Source organism: Micropterus salmoides, unplaced genomic scaffold (genome assembly GCF_014851395.1).
Source record: "Micropterus salmoides isolate LMB-PRFRI ecotype aquatic unplaced genomic scaffold, ASM1485139v1 Ms_hic_scaffold_20, whole genome shotgun sequence".
Taxonomy (NCBI): domain Eukaryota; kingdom Metazoa; phylum Chordata; class Actinopteri; order Centrarchiformes; family Centrarchidae; genus Micropterus; species Micropterus salmoides.
In genome coordinates, this window is record NW_024041151.1 from 16,676,403 (window position 1) to 16,694,980 (window position 18,578).

The 18,578-nt window shown below is 42.4% G+C and overlaps 1 protein-coding gene across 1 annotated transcript; it reads right to left on the minus strand.

Annotated features, from left to right (window-relative positions):
• Positions 1 to 1,172: 1,172 nt before the first annotated feature.
• LOC119914984 (calcium-binding protein 7-like) lies at positions 1,173 to 7,906 on the minus strand. The gene is made up of 3 exons (XM_038734528.1): positions 7,816 to 7,906; positions 1,438 to 1,581; positions 1,173 to 1,321 (listed from the first exon to the last, which is right to left on the minus strand). The coding sequence occupies exons 1-3, from the start codon at positions 7,904 to 7,906 to the stop codon at positions 1,173 to 1,175; spliced, it is 384 nt and encodes a 127-aa protein (XP_038590456.1).
• Positions 7,907 to 18,578: the final 10,672 nt, after the last annotated feature.

The window sequence follows — 18,578 nt, forward strand, 5'->3', positions numbered from 1 at the left end:
AAATTAGTCATTTTTAATAAAATTTATAACTGAGTGATGTTCTTCTCACAGAGTACAACCAGTACAGAGAGAGGCAGGGTCCAGCATAGGGGAAGCTAAACCAGGGAGGGTTGAAAGTGAGGACACACACACAAATCTCTATTTTATGGGACTGCATTGTAGTTTTTGAGATTCTGAGTGTGTATTTGTAACTATTTTATCACTCCGACATGCTGGTAGTTAGCAGTATACTGTGACTTCTGTGTTCGAGATTAGGTTTTGCTGACCTGGTTGTGTTCAGTGCAGTGGTGACTTGCTTGTACAACCTGAGGAGGCAGGTGTCATCCTGAAGTTTCTTTAAGGTCTTCAGCTTAATCTGATTCTCTTTATACCACAAAAACACTATTAGAATTAAAATAACTGCAAAAATCCTTCTGCTCGCGCTCCAAGGGCACTCACGTAAAAGGCCTCTCCATCTTAAAGTCCTGGGCTGAATTTCAGTCCCAGTACGTCCCTGCCTGCATGCGACATACTATCAATGTCCACATGGGACTCAGGACTGTTCAGGTGGCTCTCCTCTGTCATGATGATGTTCTCGATGTCTTTCATGGTGAGGTGGTCACGGAAGGTATCGTAAAGCAGTCTCTTAAGCTCATCCACAGTCAGTTTCTGCATGTCACACTGGGGAGACAGAAAACACCAAGAAAGACTTTATTAGCGGAGGACAAACTTCTGTCTCAACGCCCCTCAGTGACACAGATAAGCTGTAGTTCAGCAATAAATAGTGGTAGCACAGGGAAGCTCCTGGCTATGAATGTTAGGAGCTATGAGAATATCCAGTGGGCTAATTCAAAACAATAGACATTTTCATTTAAATCAGACAGTGATCTAATGTATTTGATTATACAAAATAATGCAAGGAATGAAGACACTGCATGTGACGTATGGAAATTATGAGAGTGGTGCATCAAGGCCATTTGAAGGTCAAGGAATTAACTTGTTAGAGAAAACACAGAGAAGGAATATAATAAATAATGCACAATAATGCTAGAATTAGCTGTTTAAATTACATCGGTAAGTGTTGTATTGTAATTTTAATTGAAACAGATGGCTCTTTATCACAAAACAACAGAAAAGCCAGAAGGACAGAGAATGGATTAATGAACACGATAGAAGGAAAAGTATAGGCTTGATTAGACCTGACTGATGATACAGATGACAATGTATACCTTCCAAAACATTGAATCAAAGTCTGCTCCGTGGAACTTATCAGGCATCCCAGCAGAGGAGAGTTTTGGACCAAGCAATGTGACAAATTCTTCAAAGCCAACTTGACCATCACCTGATGACAGAAATACAAACATGTCACTGTGTAGCTCATGTGTTGGATTATAAGCAACAGCCTGTGTTCTTTCGAATTGCTGACCAAGAGAGAGAGAGTGAGACAGAGGACCCTACCATCTATATCAAGTCTTTGGATGATAACCTCCAGCTCCACTTCATTGGGCATGTAGCCCAGTGAGCGCATGGCCATCCCCAGCTCCTGCTTTGAGATGAAGCCATTCCCATCTCGGTCAAATACTTTGAAAACCTCACGAATCTCTGTGGGAAGAAGGACGGCAGAAATTATGTTAAGAGTGGAGAGGAAGGAGGCACAGCGCAACAGGCATGTTCATATAGATTTATCACTTGCAATTTCACACTGTGAGCAGCAGCAGCAGCAGCAGCAGGCTGGATCAGTTGAACAAGGTGACTTGAAATATGTGTGTACACAATGTTTATATTAGGAGTTTAAAGTAATTAAAGCAGTTACAAATTGTGTGTCTGTGTTGACCAAAAAATTTCATAGCTCAAAATGTATAATCCCTGTTTGTTTGAAGTTTATGTTTTGAGAAAAGGCAGACATTCCTGAACATTTATTGTTTGAAGAGCAAAAATTGCAGGAATTAGAGCAGCTTAAAAAATTTTTTTCCTGTTACAAATACTGCAGAGTCATTAAAAGATAAGTCTGGTGATATGGTGATGGGTTTTGGTTCTTGATTCTGAGGTTTTGGTTTTGTATCTGCATTTTAGTCCTGTCATCTGTTCTGTTGAGTTTAGTTCTCTGTGAGTTTACTTATTGATCTGTTATATAGTCTGTTGGGTTTTGGGTTTCAGCCCTGTCTGTCTGTTGTCTTGTATCCAGTCTTCTTGGTGTATGTTTGCATTTTGATTTAGTTGTGTCTGTTTGTGTCTTGTGGAGTTGATCTGGTCCTGTCTGTTTGTGTCTTGTGGGGTGTTCTTCTATGTTCTTCTGTCTTGTGCTTGTTCTGTGTGGTTGTTCTGGTCTGATCTGTCCTGTTGATATTTCGGTGCCTGTCTTAGTTCTTGTTCAGTTCTGTTCCTGTCTGATGTATCAGTTTCCGTACCACCGTGCTTGGGTTCTGACTGTCTGCTAGGTGTCAATTTATGTTCTCTGCCAGTTTCATTTTTTAATCTGATTTTGATCATTCTGCTTTAGTCTGCTCTGTCCTCAATAAGCTTATTATTCGGTTTGCCTGTTTGTCCTGTTCTAGTTGGCCTCTTTGTTTTTGTTGTTTGATTCTTGGCCTTTTTGCAACCTGTTAGCTTCAGTGTGTTGTCCCTGGGTTTGTTTGTAGCCTATCTGTATTGTTGGTCTTTCAGTCTGTTTCCTGTCATGTATTTTAGTTCTGTGTCTTAGTTAATGTCTGTGTTTAGTGTTCAGTAACCTGTATTCTGTCTGTTACTCCTGAAGCACTCTGCATGCTTGTCTTTCTGTTTTCCCCTGCTGTCTCTCTGCCTGTGTCTCCTTAGTCTCATGTCTCTAACCTGTGTATCCCCTCCCAGCTCGTTAACCCTGTGTATATATGTTTGCTTGTTACCCTCACTCTTTGTCCGGTCATTGTAGCTTGATGTTGCTTTGTCATGTGTAGCTTTGTGCTTTGTCTCGTCTCATGCCCTACCTGTTCTTCGATCTGTACCTGCTGGATTACCTGTTTTGTTTGGATTATTTATTCTTTGGATTCATTGAACACAGCCACTCTGCCAGTAAGTGTGCTTGCCTTTTGTTTGCCACAATAAACGTTTTGAACTGTACCTGCTCTGCTCAGTGTCTTGCATTTGGGTCCACCAACCTCTTCCACCACACAAAACCGTGACACAAATATTACCTGTGTAGCCAAATCCTAAAATACTGTAACTTCTTCCTCTGAGAGAGCTCCATCTTCATCAGTCATGTTCCTTCATTATGATGAAAATGGTGGTTTATTTTGAGTAAATCCCCACATACACTTTCCTGCTGCAGTAAATGCTACCACTACAGCACCAAATCTGCTGCTGAAAATAGTCCCCAGCAAGTGCACTGTTTACTAATAGGATTTTTAGAGATTTAGGTATTTTGCATGTAGGAACAAATGGGTTTGGGTCTGAGAGTAACAGATGATAGGGGAGTCTGAAATGGTCCAGCAATTATAAGTAAATTATAAGCACCACAGAGGGAGAGAGAGAGACCGAGAGGTTGTAGTTGAATTGAATGGTTTAGCACAAGAGAGAGAGAGAATTATTATTATGATTGGGACAATATTAAAGGTTCAGTGTGTAATATTTCTGAGGATCTATTGACAGAAATGCAATATAATTTCCATAACCATATGTTTATACCATATGTTTTCAGTGGTGTATAAAGACCTTATATAGTACTTTGTCGTCATGTTTCTACCGTAGCTGACAAGGAAGAAACAGGCTACAGAGCGCCTTTCGTCATCACGGTGTTCTTCTTCTGCTTGTATAATTCCGGCAGTGTAGACGCCCATCACTACATTGAATACATACATAGAAGAAGAAGGGGGAATAATAATAATAATAATAATAATAATAATAATATACAGTCTCTGAGTAGTCTTCCGGTTTATTAGAAGTAACATATGTGTTATTTAGCACGAGAGCCGACAGTCTGTGGATCTTTAGTTATACCATGAAGCCAGAGGAGTCAGGACAGATAGAAACCGCTGACGGCAGAAATTACGGATGTTGTGGATTTTCCCATATGGAAGGCTATAATGTGGGACAGATGTTTTCAAAGCGGTGCTGAAGTTGTCTGTTTTGTACTGGACAGGTAATTATCTTAAGTTTGTCGTTCCGTCTGCATTACGTTGTCAACTGGCATTTGGGTCGGGGTCTTCCGCGTTTGCATCGCGGTGCATCTGGGAGTCTTTGTTTTTTTGATTGATTTTTTAAAAATGTTTTTCTTTCTCCCACCCCTATTGGCTACTGGGGTTCTTGCCTACCTGTTGCTGGGGTAAGTGTGGCACAGTCGTGGCGCCCCACTCTCACTAACAACTACATTCTTTAACAGGCTTATGCGCACACACATGTACACACACACGTACAGACACATTCACCCACGTGCACACAGACACACACAGTCTCACACATAGACACAAACAAATTTAGGCGGTCCCTGGTATAATTATTCCTGATGCTTTTCTTTCAGTTACTTATTTAAATTAATTATTATTCCAGCTCTCGTGGGCGTGCTGTGTTGCTTATTTAGTGTGCTGGACTGTTTCTTGTTTTCATTTTTCTCTTAGTTGTCTTACTATGTCAGCTGTTTATTGCTGCTGTTCGGCTAGTTGTCTTTTACTATTATTATTATTATTATTTATTTTTATTATTTGTTTGTTTTTGTTTGTTTTTGTTTGTTGTTGTCTTTCTCCTCCCCAAGCCCCCCTCTCTGTTCTATTGCAGGTTTCGTTGCTTTCTGCAATTGGTGTTTCCCACTGCTTTTCCCTGTTGTCCCCACCTTCCATCCCCCTTCTCTTATAGGTCTTGTCCTTTCTCTGTGCTGTCTGTTTGTGTCCCCCCCCATCCCCGTGTCTGCCCCCCTGTCCGGCCCGGTGACAAATCAATATATAATTAAATAAAAAATAAAACAGACAAAGGAGTATATTAATACTCTCTTGTTAAAGTAAAATCTGTCTGGCACAATATGGTATCCAGGTCATCATACTCTATACCAGGCTGCTGGGCAGGACAGGTTTAAAAAAACAAACAAAAAAAACAAACAAAACAAACAAAAAACTTATGTTTGTCAGACTTTAGCGATGCAAATGAAAGCTGTACTAGCTTTAGCTTGAAGCTGGCCATTAACACACAGACATGACTGGGGTGTTTCCCCTGTCAGTGGTGTGAAATATATAGTTGCATTGGTTTCATGTCACCTACTTATTCTCCAGCGCTGCCCAAAAAGAATTGCTCTTAAAGGCATTGAAAATGTACTAGAAATTAACATAGTATGCTTATAGTACATTCATACTCCTAACATACTACAAGTATATTAAAGATATATTCTCCTGAGTTTTAACATACTTCTCAAAAGTATACTTTGAATAAATTGGTAATAAATATATACTTTATTAAACTTTTAACAAATATGCTGAAATAAAAGCACATTTTCACAACATTTTAGTGTATTTATTAAAAATATATTTATTTAACTCTTATGTCTGTGAAGATTCTCAGTCATCAAGGTCATAGTTATCCAACGAAGGTTAAAGTCGAGGACAACTGGACCTGGTTGAAGATATCTTCAACCAAGTCCAGTTGCCCTTGACTTTAACCTTTGTTGGATATTTAACTCTTAGTAAATACTATTTAAGTGTACTTTGTGGAAGTACATCTACACTTTTAGTGGGTTAAAAGTGGGTGGGTGTTAACTGTCTGTGAGAGGGAAGGTATTTTTGGCCAGAAGTCATTTTGTTTCTCAGGTTTCCTTTGTTTTACTTTACCGACTCGGACTTGGAGAAAGTGGACACCACAGACATAATAAGAAAAGAACACAGAAGAGAAGAATATCAGCTCCCTGCAGAAGTTAAATGTGAAAAGAGCTAAAGAGGCGTGCCTGGCAAGTACAAGAAGGAGAGGACAGACGCAGATACTGCCAGCAAAAATCGTCTTTCTTGGTAAGTTTATTATTGTTAGCAGGACAACACAATTGTGTAAGTTAACTAAAGTAGAGCTCACTCTGGGTTTGGAAATATTTTCCTTGGTGGATAGCTCTGGTGTGCATTAGCTAATGCTAGCACGTGGATTAATATATTTGTTAGCTAACGTTAGTTAGCATTTTAATAGCTTCATAATCGAGACAGTGACTTTCGTCTGCTCTAAACAGTGTTGGGAGTAACGCGTTACAAAAGTAACACAATTAATGTTACAGTAATGTATTGCTTTTTGCTGTAAGGCAGTTTTTAATGTTACTAAAATTTCGGGAGCAATCAACAATCTCAGTAACCTGTTGCTGGAATTTTATGCATGAGATTTTCACAAGGCAGGCCTGTGCATGTGTGTGTGTATGAGCCCTCAATTCTGCTTTTACTGTTGTGGTGGCAGCCCGGCTGACGGTGAGTGTCCTGGTTTTTTCTCCTTTTTATCAGTTTTTCTGCTTTTTTCCTTGGTTTTCTGTTCTCTGCCTGCCTCCCTGTGTTTTCTCCCCTGTGTGCTCTCTCTCCCTCTGCTCCTGAGCCCAGCCCACTACTTGCACCTGCATCCCATCAGCCACCTCGTCAGCCTGCCACACCTGCCAATAATCACCTCATGACCGCCTGTATTTCAACCCCGGTTCTCCACACCATCCTTGCTTGATCGTCGTTGCTCCATACCCGGTGCCATCCCCACGTTCAGGCTTTCATGTTTCTTGTTTTTTCACGTTTACCCTGTGCCTTGTCGCTGTCTTCCCTAACCTTGTCTCTCTGTCTGTTTCCCTCCCAGGTACACTCACCCTCGTCCTCCGTTCGGCTGGGCTCATCCACCGGCCCACTCCTCCTCGGACTTCCCTCACGGCGTCCTGCCTGTTCCCCTGCCTCTCCTCGCTTCCTCTGCCCCTGTGTTCCCCGGCTCCCTGGCCCCCTGTCTCCTTGGTTCCCCGTGCCTGTGCTTCCCCGACGTCCTCCTCTCCCTCCACTCCAGTCCCTCTCACCCTTTTTCCCTCAATAAACCTCCTTCCCTCAGAGTGCTGCATTTGGGTCCTCTCCGTCCACACACCACGCAATCCCGTAACATTTGCACTGTTAAAATGACCAGTGAGGTCTTTATCAAGGTAATCAATGCAACTAATATGTTGCTATCTGTGTGCTAAAGAATAGGTTCACATTTTTATAGTCTCCCTTAATACTCACATGTCTGTGTTTATAGTAAGTTATTGGTCACTGTAATTATTATTCCTGCCCATCTAGTCTGTAAAGACATCACTACAGTTGTCATTTTTGTATAAATTCATTCTAAAGTTTAGCGGAAGTTAATATGAATCATCAGTTAATCATCTGCATTAGACTATTCAAAAGTGGACATCTTCCAAAGGCAGGGCTTAAAGTTCTCTGGCGCTGTGCTGGAATTCCGGCGCGAGCCGTTTTGTATTCGACAATAAATAAATATGTCTGTGGAAAACAGACCGGTGTATACCGAAAGAAAGGGGACTGGCACTTCCTGGTGAGGTGTTGGACAGGGCATGGAAGTTTGTATTGGGTCAGTTAAGGTGTCACTCAAAAAGTCAACGTGTAGATGCGTTTTTTGTTTACATGCTAGCTGTAGTTAGGCTAATATAAAGCTACGCAATAGCACTCCGTGTGTATTTATTGAAATAATAATGCGTTTTGGACTAAATATTTTACTGGATTGGATCGTTTGGACCTTTGCCAACATAACAAGGCCATTTTTGTGGAATGTAATCCACCAGTGGATTACGGCTTCACAGATAAATGGTGTCAATTTTGATAATAGGCAGTGCTTGTAGTGGGCCACCGATACCAGTAAGTTACTTCTACATTTTGCTCTTTGGCGTACCGGTGGGCACTATGTGGCGCTCATCTGTTCCCATTCTCGCCTGTTTGCTAATCTTTGTCGGCGCAGCAGGTAGGAGCTCGGTGCCTTTCATGCAGCCGTGAGCTCCCATGTGAATGGGTAGTACCAGCAGGGCTGGGCAATATAATAATAATGATAATTATTGCAAAATAATTTTCCTCAATAACAGTATAACAAATGTGTCAAGTGTTTTATTAAATTCATTTGAATCATGAACAAATAAGCACTTTACTTTGTTGAGAAAAAGGGACAGAAAAAAATATTACTTAATTGATATTTACTTTATCATAATTGTTTTGAATGTTTTACCTCAGATTTGTTAAGTGATCCCAGTGTTTCCCACATAATGACAGTGTAACTGTGGCACCAGCTATAAACAACGTGGTAAACTCAACAACCCAGCTGTATTCTAACGTTAACTTAGCTCTTGTTAGTAGCTAGGCTCCTTACGTGCTTGCTAATAACGTTTTTGAAGCTGGGCGTCCGACAGCGTTGTGTTGGACAAATTTGTACAGTGGTGTCAAGCGGCAAACTTCCGGTCTCCTAAGGGATTAATATCCTGCCTTGATTCAAAACTGAAAATAAAGTTCTGAAAGGTTGAAACTAATTGTTTGAAAACTCCAACTGCAAAATGTAAAAAAATTAACTATTTTATTTTATGTTTTACATTTTGCAAGCTTGCAAATCTTTTCGATCTTGCACAACTTTTTTTGTAAGATTTTGAGTTTTCAAACACTTAGTTTCAACCTTTCAGAACTTTATTTTCAGTTTTGAATCAAGGCAGGATATTAATCCCATAGTCTCCCGCCTGAAGCCAATACGGAAGCATCAGATACTGCAAATCATCGAGTGGCCACTTGAGGCTGGCTGCAGAAGCCTCTCCATTGACCCCCATGTTAAAAAGCCCAATTTTACAGCAGAATAAAACATGTTTACAGCATGGTTCAAAAAATGGTTTTAGTGCATATTGCTATTTTTGCCCTTCATGACAACTGTGAGGGGGGTGAATTTTTTTATAACTCACCTGTTTAAATTATATTAAGCCTTAAAGTTCTGCATTATTAGGGGCGTGGCCGCTTTGATTGACAAGCATCTTTAGCGGCTGCCACTCCTAGCATTCGGTCCGCCGTCTGTTAGCCTCACTCAGCTACACGGAGCTCTGAGGCTCAGCCTGACGGAGCCTTTTGGACATCTCCGCGTGGCACTGAGAATTTTAGTCTACGCCCACCCACAGCGTGGGCCTCTCCTACGTCCACACCTTGTATATATACAAAGGTGAGACCCAGCCATCGGCTCCCATTTTTCTTCAGCACTGAGCTGTCTAAAGAGCAAAGACTTTCCAGCCGGAAAAGAAGAAGAACGATGTCTTCCAGCAAGCCGGCCAGAACGTGCCTCGGACCGGAGCACGCCAGCCGGTCACTCTCGGTTCGCACTGACCGTTCTGCGCCCTTCTCTCCCCCGAAGAATGGCCTCGCCGTGCTGATGGCTTGCCATTCAGGACGAGGAGGTGTGGCAGTCCACCCGCTCTCTGGACGAAGCCCTCGAACTGCTGTTGACGGAAGAGCGGGAGTGGATGGCTCCACTCTTCCCATTCACGGGTCTCCGAGCGGCTCCGAGCTTCCCCCGTTCTGACCTCCGATGATGCCGGCCTCGACGCTACTAGGTTGCCGCGGCGAGGTAAGCTAACAGGGAGCTAACGTTGAGCTAACGGATAGCTAACGTGACGCTCACATGCGGTCTGCCTGGATCAACCGACTAGGGAGACCCCATGTGCCCACGTTGCTCCACATTAGCTGTGGTTAATGACATTTAGCAATCGGTTTCATTGCTGCTGGCTGACCCTCGTTGGTCAGAGTGGACCACTGGTAAGCTATGGGTTGAAAAACGCTGTGTGAAATGTTGTTGCTCCTTTTTGTGGAAGTTGTTGAACAAATGCTGTCTGTGCCTGTCTCAGTCGAACCAGCCACACCAAGCACACATTTCCCACACGGTGCGAGCCAGCTGCCGTTAGCCAAGTGGCTAACCTGCAGCTTGAAGCTCAAAGCAACAAGCAGTACACTCTCAGAGGTCCCTTCACACACCCCTCCCCACAGAAACTATATGAGCCCACGACAGCGGACTTTCGCTCCGTGTGGACAGAACATATACACACCCGGTACAGATATTTTTCTGGAAGAAATCTGTCGGGCAGTGTGTTATGCTGTTGACATTATGCACGTTTCCCCTGGCAGTGCCCAGGTGCGAGCTCGTGCATAATCACGGCATTAATGGAACGGTCCTTCTGTGCGTCCAGGGGTTCCTCCTTGGTTCACAGAAGCCAGACTGTGTCAAATGAGCCCTTGAAGCAGTCATTACACTTCATGCAGACAGGATAGCACTACACAACCCTGCGTGTAATTATCCTATCGCTGCTCCACACATTATGCACGCCCCCCCCAGCAGAGCGCGGCTGCGGGCTCGTGCGTAACCACGGCATCACCGACGCAGTCCCTCCTCCTGCATCCAGAGGACCTGAACCGTGACGGCGGCAAGGGCAGCAGAGTGGCTTCCCTTCAGGGCCACCAGGGAGCCTCATCAGCAGGTCCCACCGCTTTCAGAGACGCTACTCTGAGTGGCTCACTTCCTGCTAGATGCACAGATGGATGGACAGCCTGATCCCCTGGGATCACAGGCTGCAGTTCGCCTCCTCCCCTCCCTCCTTCGCCGAGATTGTGGAGACTGTGCTCTCCTCCTCGGCTCAGAGGAGGGCGGAGCTTCAGGATTATTGGAAGTACCACAGCACTGAGACTGCCCTGCTTAAAGTCACCAATTACCTTTTAATGTCTGCTGATGAAGGCATGTGCTCAGTCCTTGTACTCCTGGACCTTAGTGCTGCTTTGATCATTGATCCATTGATCACAACATCATGTTAGACAGACTGAGGCACTGGGTGGGGATCTCTGGTACTGCCCTAGGATGGTTTTCATCCTACCTGTCAAATAGGAAGTTTTGTGTGTCTGTAAACAACTATGTCTCCTCATTCTGTCCAGTTAAATATGGTGTGCCTCAGGGGTCGGTCTTAGGACCCATTTTTGACCCATTGACTTTAAAATTCTATTGATCACTTTTAAAGCTCTTCATGGCCTCTCGCCTTGTTATATTTCTGACCTTTTAGTCCCATACGCACCAGCACGTACCTTGAGATCCTCGGGCAGAGGTCTGTTGTCTGTTCCAGAGTCTCGACTGAAAACTAAAGGGGACAGAGCGTTTGCTGTCAGGGCCCCGAGGCTCTGGAACAGCCTGCCCGAGGAAATCAGGTCGGCTGAGTCAGTGAACTCTTTGAAGTCCCTTCTTAAAACATACTTTTATAGGAGAGCCTTTCCCGATCTTATTTGACTTTATTTTATCCCTTTTATTTTATTGTATTTTACTAATTTTATATTAATCTGTATTTTAGTCTTTTCAATGTTTTCATGCTCTTATCTTGTTTTTTTTGTATTATTCTTTACACTTGTTAAAGCACTTTGTAACTTGTTTTTGAAACAAATAATCTTTTTTTATCTACAAATAAGGATTATTATTATTATTATTATTATTAAGGGGTTCTACTCCCGCTACTTCCTGGTCAGGAAGAAGACGGGCGGTGAGAGGTCCATCCTGGACCTGTCACTGTTCAACAGGGCGATTATGGTGAGACCTTTTCGCATGTTAACAGTGAAACAGGTGATGGAGTGTGTGCACCAGGGAGACTGGCTCTCCTCCATCGACCTGAAGGACGCGTACTTTCCTGTGCCCGTCATTCCCGGACACAGGAAGTTTCTGTGTCCGGGAATGACGGACACAAAGTTCTGCTTTTAAACGCTATACTATTCTTTGCGGGGTTCATCAATAGTGATAAATGATCAGTATATATTTTATGAACGTTAAGAATCGTTAATATATTATTACACTTACTAAGATTCAGCAAAAACGTGGCATTAACCGTGTTCAAACAACGTGAAAGTGTCCTAAAAGGACCTTAATAAGTGAATGCATAATTCTGCAAAACGGATGTTGTAGGCTACCTGCTGAAATTTGCATCGACCTCTTTTCTCAGTATAAAAGAGCATTACCTTCCACGCGGTGTATGCAGTTCACAGCAGGCATGCACCTGCGCTGCAAAACGTCACTAGACCTGCAATCAAAAACTTACTTGGGCGGCTTATAATCTACCTGGGTGGCCCGCCCAAGTGAAGCCTATGTGTGGGAAACAATGCTGCGACTCTGTGGACAGTTGAAAACACTTACTGTGGGCTACATTACTGCAGTAATCACTGTTTAATATGTAACCTATGAAACTGATCAATGAACAGTAATCTTTCATATTGTAGGCTAGTCGCAGTGATTGGAATATTCCTATCGTAGTTATCAACTGGAGATAGTGTGACTATTTCTGAGTGAGGATGACTGTGGTGCAGCTGAAATAAACAGGCCTAAATAAGGTTTAAATGTGAGTTTTTCATTATTACCTGCTGATAGTGTGAATGTGTTTTGACAGCATTAATAAAATATGAAATGAGCAAGATTTTATTAATGTAAAATAGATGTCTAAATCTTTACAGTCAGTTTGAACCTATAGACACATTTTCCACTGCAAAAAATAATTAATAGGCTAACCTGCTGGGTGTGACTATGACTTTACAATCACAGGTTCACGAGTAAACTATGTCTTATATTTGATCTATAGCCTACCCTATTTTCATAATTAGGTAGCCGATTGCCACCGGCATTTAGTCCCGTCGGGTTACAGCTTAATAAATATAGCCTTCCTATTTAAAATGAATGTAATGGGCTGTAGCACTTTATCATTCATTAAGGAAAGTCCAGTCTGGTAAACGATGAATGAGCAACGCTGTATAGTAGCCTAATAATGTTAACACACTGATCCTTCTTCCACTCCTGCGTTTTAGAGCCTATCATGGTCCACGTTGGCACGCATTCATATTTCTAGCTCCACCTGATTAAAATGGAAGCTTTGCCTTTATTTACCCGTTGCTATGGTGAATCGTAGTATCAGAGCTCCATTGATGATGGCTTTTTTTTCATTCCCACACACGCGCTTCCATCAGGCTCAGCATACTCAGAGTTGATAGAACGTATTCTGATCAGCTGTTCTGGAACTGAAAATTCAGAGTTTTCCACCTCAGGCTCAATCAACCCAGAGCTCGGGGATAAACTCAGAGTTTGTTAAGCCTGCTTTCTGAAACAGAGCCCAGGAGTAAGAAACCAAAATCAAAAGACAGAGAACGCATGGCCAAAATAATATAACACAGAACACCTCAGGACAGGATGACATTTGCTGCATGTATGCTGCATGTATGCTGTGTGTATGCTGCATACCATTTTGCAACAAAGTACATCACAGTGCACAATGTGTTTTAGTGAGTGAGAATGTGTTTAGAATTTTGCAAAAGGAGTGGATGAGATGACAGTGTATTAACTACCTGAACTTGTTTAAGGTTTTGCCTAAAGAGTGACTGATTCGAGCATTGGGTTCAGAGATTGGGGTTTAGTGTTTTAGCAATTGTAAAAAACTAAGATTTAAACTATTCTGTTTCAGTTTTATATTCAACACAAAGGTAGGGCAGTTTATAAGTTATCAAATGGTACTTATATGAAGTCACTTGGCCTATTATATTACAAAATTTCTTTCCGCTGACATCATATGGTGCAAATTCCTTGTTTGCTATAGATGTATACTAATAAGCACATTCAAAGCCAACACTTTTTACTATGACCATAACACAATAGGTTGTGACTAAGGGTGCTACGATCGATCAATCGATCGGTGGAGTAGACCATCTGCTTCATGTTTACATGGCACGCGCATGCCCAGTGTAGGCTACCTGAACGGCCACTAGATGTGTGTTTTCAGTCGTTCTAATATAGACAGAGATCAACTCTGATACGCAGCTGAAACGCAGCTGTGGACGGAGAAGATCGGTTTCGTTATGAAACCGTTTTTAAAACGTAGCAGTGTGGATGTAGCCTCGCATTACACCACTCCTCTCTCTACTCCTCTCATGTCAACCTTCCGTTTTCCCTGAGATTCCCCTGTATTTTTAACCTTTATGAAATCAAATCAAAATAAAAAAAAAACTTTCTGGCCGTTTGCTATTCTCTCCTCTGGTAAAGTCGGTGGCAGCATGTAAGATATGTAGACTGTGCTTCCTGCACAAGGATTAAAAATGAAAACAATCCACTGAAATGATATAAGGCCTATAGCGTACTAATGGCAAACCATATGAAATTATAATGAATATAGTAGCCTATGTAATATTAACAATTGACTGTATAATATGGAATTTACATTGTAGTCTATTTTTATTTATTGAAATTTTCCTTATTTTCAAATCTCATTGAAGGCAGTTTTGACTCCTCTCTGTAGCCCTTCTCCCTCTCTCTGCTCCTCTCTCTCCCCCCTAAAACCCACAGAACCTGCCTGAGCTTTCCAGAACAAAAAGCGGCTACTTCAGAGTTTATCATTTATCAACTCATGATGCCTGTGCTCCTTTATCTCCTAAATATTTTGGCTACAGCCTTTTTTGTTGCAGTTTTTATGGTTGTAGTAAATTTATAAAGATGCTGTTTGTTCTGTTTTTGTAGTTAATTCCACAGTAAAGCTATATTTGTTAAGCTATAAGATGTCACAGTAACCAGGCAAAGGGTGCTATGGTTTAAGTCTCTAACACAGATTGAGTGGAATTTGTTGCCCATGTTTCCTGGCAATAAAATAAACAGTTATCATTTCATGATACTTTATCATCTATTAACTTTAACAATTAATACATTGTTTTTAGGACCAATTAAATAAATATACAGTATACTGTATAATGCTACATGATAAATGAAAGGCTCCAAATAGACCCAGTGATCAGTGATCGGTATCGGCCGATGCTGCTTTCAGCAATCGGTGATTGGCCCAAAAAATCCTGATCGGAGCACCTCTAGTTGTGACAGAAGGCAGTGAGCAGGTTCATATGTTTCAACTTTTGGTTCAATATTGTGAATCATGTGAGTTAAGTGTATCATCACACCCCTCATCTGAACCCCCATGTCCCCACCACTTTTCAACACAAAGTGACATCCTTGGTTAATTTATGTTTTAGTTCACACACCACAAAAAGCTATAGTGTATTAAATATGAATGTGAGTATTATAATAAATTTTTTTATTAAATTCAGGTAACTGTAAATAATTTTCTCAGGCATAAAATTCACACAGATTTTCCATTATACGGTAGTGAAGTTGGCTTTAAATTTTATCCTAGGTGGTATTAAAAAGGTCTCAAAAGTCTTAAATTTAACTTTGAGAATCCTGGGGGTAGCCTGTTTGAAGTAACTTTTACTAGTGGCCAAACCAGCGGCTGTAAAGCTGATGATACACGGAGCAACTATTAGAGCAATGGTGCTGGGCAATGTTGCCGTCACTGGTAATGAGTAAAGATTACTACTGTAATCCCCTTCCCCCATCACTCCGCCACCCTACCCGCACCACCGCTATCCTTTCAAAACATAGTCAGACTTGCCACCAGCAACATTGCCCAGCAACATTGCTCATAAAGTTGCCCCTTGTATCATCAGCTTAACACGGTGGATCAATATATTTGAGCGTCACAACCCGAGTGAAATGACTCGTTTCACTATCAGACTGTGATCCATATGGTCGATATCATATGAAAATCCATCTATAATCTATAACAACCGTATGTATATAATTTGCCACTTACTTACGTTAGCAGAGGGCTAAACCAGGAAGTTAGCCTGCTCGGCTGGCAACAGTCGACACAGTGGACGCTGTAGTGCTACTGCCAACTAGCGTTTGACTGTGTAATTGAAGAATGACGCAGACACTGATGCACAAGTATTAAATGCATGGCTACGTGGGTAACTGACGCCGTAGGCTATGGCATAGACTCGACGAAGAAGTATAAATCACTCTTAACTGTTATGAAGTGTGGCAACAGTGTCATTTATAACATTCAGTCTACCTCACTAACTGTTTTAGTTATCATCCAATAAATTTTGCTATGCTTACATTGCTGAGCCTCTCTGGTGAAAGAACATAACATCGACATATCATGTCTGCTAATTGCAGTCAATGTAGCCTGAGGGAAGTTTGGGGAGAGCGATGAAGTGGGTGGCCTTAGAAAATCGATCAACAACAGTGAGGATGACTGTGTTACCTTGTGATGGGGGCAGACCGGTTACAAAATCCAAGGCCATGTGGGACCAGGGACGACCGGGAAAAGGCAGTGGGCGCAGGAATCCAGCCGGAGGACGATGGGAGGACTTGACATCTGCCTGGACATCCGCCTCCATGGTGGGCCACTAGAAATGCTGCTTGAGTAAGGACAGGGTCAATTCCAGGATGACAGGCGAAGCGGGAGGTGTGATTCCATTGGAGGACCTGGGAACGTACAGCGTCAGGGACGAAGAGACATCCCGCAGGACCAGTACCAGTGTCGGGTTGGTGCCGCTGAGCCTCCCTCACCAGGGACTCAATTTCCCAGGTAACCGCCGCCACAACACAGGAAGGAGAAAGTATGGTCTCAGGTTCCGAAGGGGACTCCTCACTGGTGACCTGTCGGGACAAGACATCGGGCTTGGTGTTTTTAGAGCCAGGCCTGTAGGTGAGGGTAAACCGGAACTAGGGGTTCCAACAGGGCCAAGCGGGCCTGCCTGGAATTGAGCCTCTTGGCAGACTGGAGATAGGCCAGGCTTATGATCGGTCTCCCGAACAGAGAACTGGACCAACCCCCTTGTAAGAGGTGTCCACCTCAACAATGAACTGGCAGGTGGGGTCGGGCTGCACTAGGATGGGCGCTGTGAACTGCCGCTTGAGTTGAATAAACGCCAGGTCAGCCTCAGGGGTCCAGGTGAAGAGTGTGGATGTAAGTCGGGAGAGAGGAGCTGCCACACAGCTGAAGTTCCTGATAAAGTGACGATAGCAGTTAGCAAAACCTAGGAATTGTTGTAATTGCTTACTGTTGACAGGTCTGGGCCACTTCGCCACCGCCTTGATCTTAGCCGGATCCATCTTCACCTGCCCACCTTGGATTACGTATCCCAAGAAACTCACCGTGCTGACGTGAAACTCACACTTTTCTGCCTTCACGTAGAGCTTGTTTTCGAAGAGTATCTGTAACACCTGCAGTACGAGGGAGACATGTTCTGGCAGATCTTTAGAATAGATCAGAATATCGTCGTAAGTACACAAACGCAAAACACTTAATGAAATCACTGAGGACGTCATTAGCTAGGGCAAAAATTGCCAAATTGCTTAAGTGTAGTTTTATCAGCTTATTTGTCAGACTACAATCTGCTGCAACAGTTACGTAGAGTTGTGCCACTGATCAGTAGTGTAATTCATAAACTAATACAGTATGTGCCAGAGGAGCATTCAAATCTGACTATCTTTCAGTTCTCACTACCAATGACACTCTGAATGGCTTCAGAGCGTACAGCAAGCTGAACAAAAGTGGGTTTTCTTTCTTTCCCCATATAGAAAGCTTCACTTTCACACTGCTAATGCTGTCATCTTCAGGTAAATAAAACCTTTACTTGTATTTGTATTTGTTCCAGACATATTTTTCTTTGATTTAGTCTTTTATTAAGCAAGTCATTTATACTGGCTCTTTTGACCATCAAAATATTTTTTATAGTATAATGGGCCTACAGAGTTGTTAAGCTAAGACACTAATTGTAGGGTTTAATTGATCAATGTCAAAGATTAGTAGAGCTGAGATACAAAGGAACACACATTTTCATATCACACCATCACCTGCTTGCTTGTATAAAGAGGAAGCATTTGTCCAATGTCAGAGCTAAGTTTGACCTTTAGCCATTTTCATGAGCAGTATTCTGTTGCAAGATACAAGTACCTAAGCTATGAGCTGTGATGTTTGTGGATCTTTTGTCCTTCCATTTCTGCCCATTGTAAAGGCATTATAAGCTCCATAAATATGTTTATTGTATAAACACTGGGCTCTGTGTTTTATTTGACAGAAAAAGTGATGCAGCAGTTTTCTTGCTCATCTGTATTATCTCTAGCCTTCCCTTTTCATGTTCTACAGTTATCATATAGATTTTCTTTTTATCAATGATAAACACCAGTTTGCATGTAAGGTTAATGGACCAGGGGTCTCATTTCTAAAACTGTGCGTAGAATCCTCACTAAAAGTGTACGTATACCCAAAAGCCAAAAATGGCATACGCCAAAAAATATTCAGACTTCTTCCATGTGCATGCACACTTCTAAGCAATGTCCATCCATCCATCCATTGTCAACCGCTTATTCTGCGTACAGGGTCGCTGGGCTTCTAAGCAATGTTCCCTTTATAAATCACAATCAACTTGAAATGTGGCGCACATGAGGGAGCTCCATGTCCAATCCTTCAAACACCCATAGTTGCATATTAATGGTCAATGAAACGCCCCTCATTAATATTAAAACGTACTGACTGCATGAATAAAAGGAGGTAAATTCCAACAGAAAAGCTACAAAACGAAATTTAACTCAGTGTGAAGCTGACTTTCCTTTTGGTGAAGCTGAAGCATGTTGTATGGTGGGTAAAAAACGCACTTTGGCGCAATGCTTCTGCACCAGAGGAAAGGGGGCAGTGGAGCTCCACCCCTTTTAGAACCGATCTGCATGAAGGGGCGTCCCTCTTTGGCAGTAATGCAACTCAGTGGATGCCAGCTGCCATAAAAACCTGAAGAAGAAAA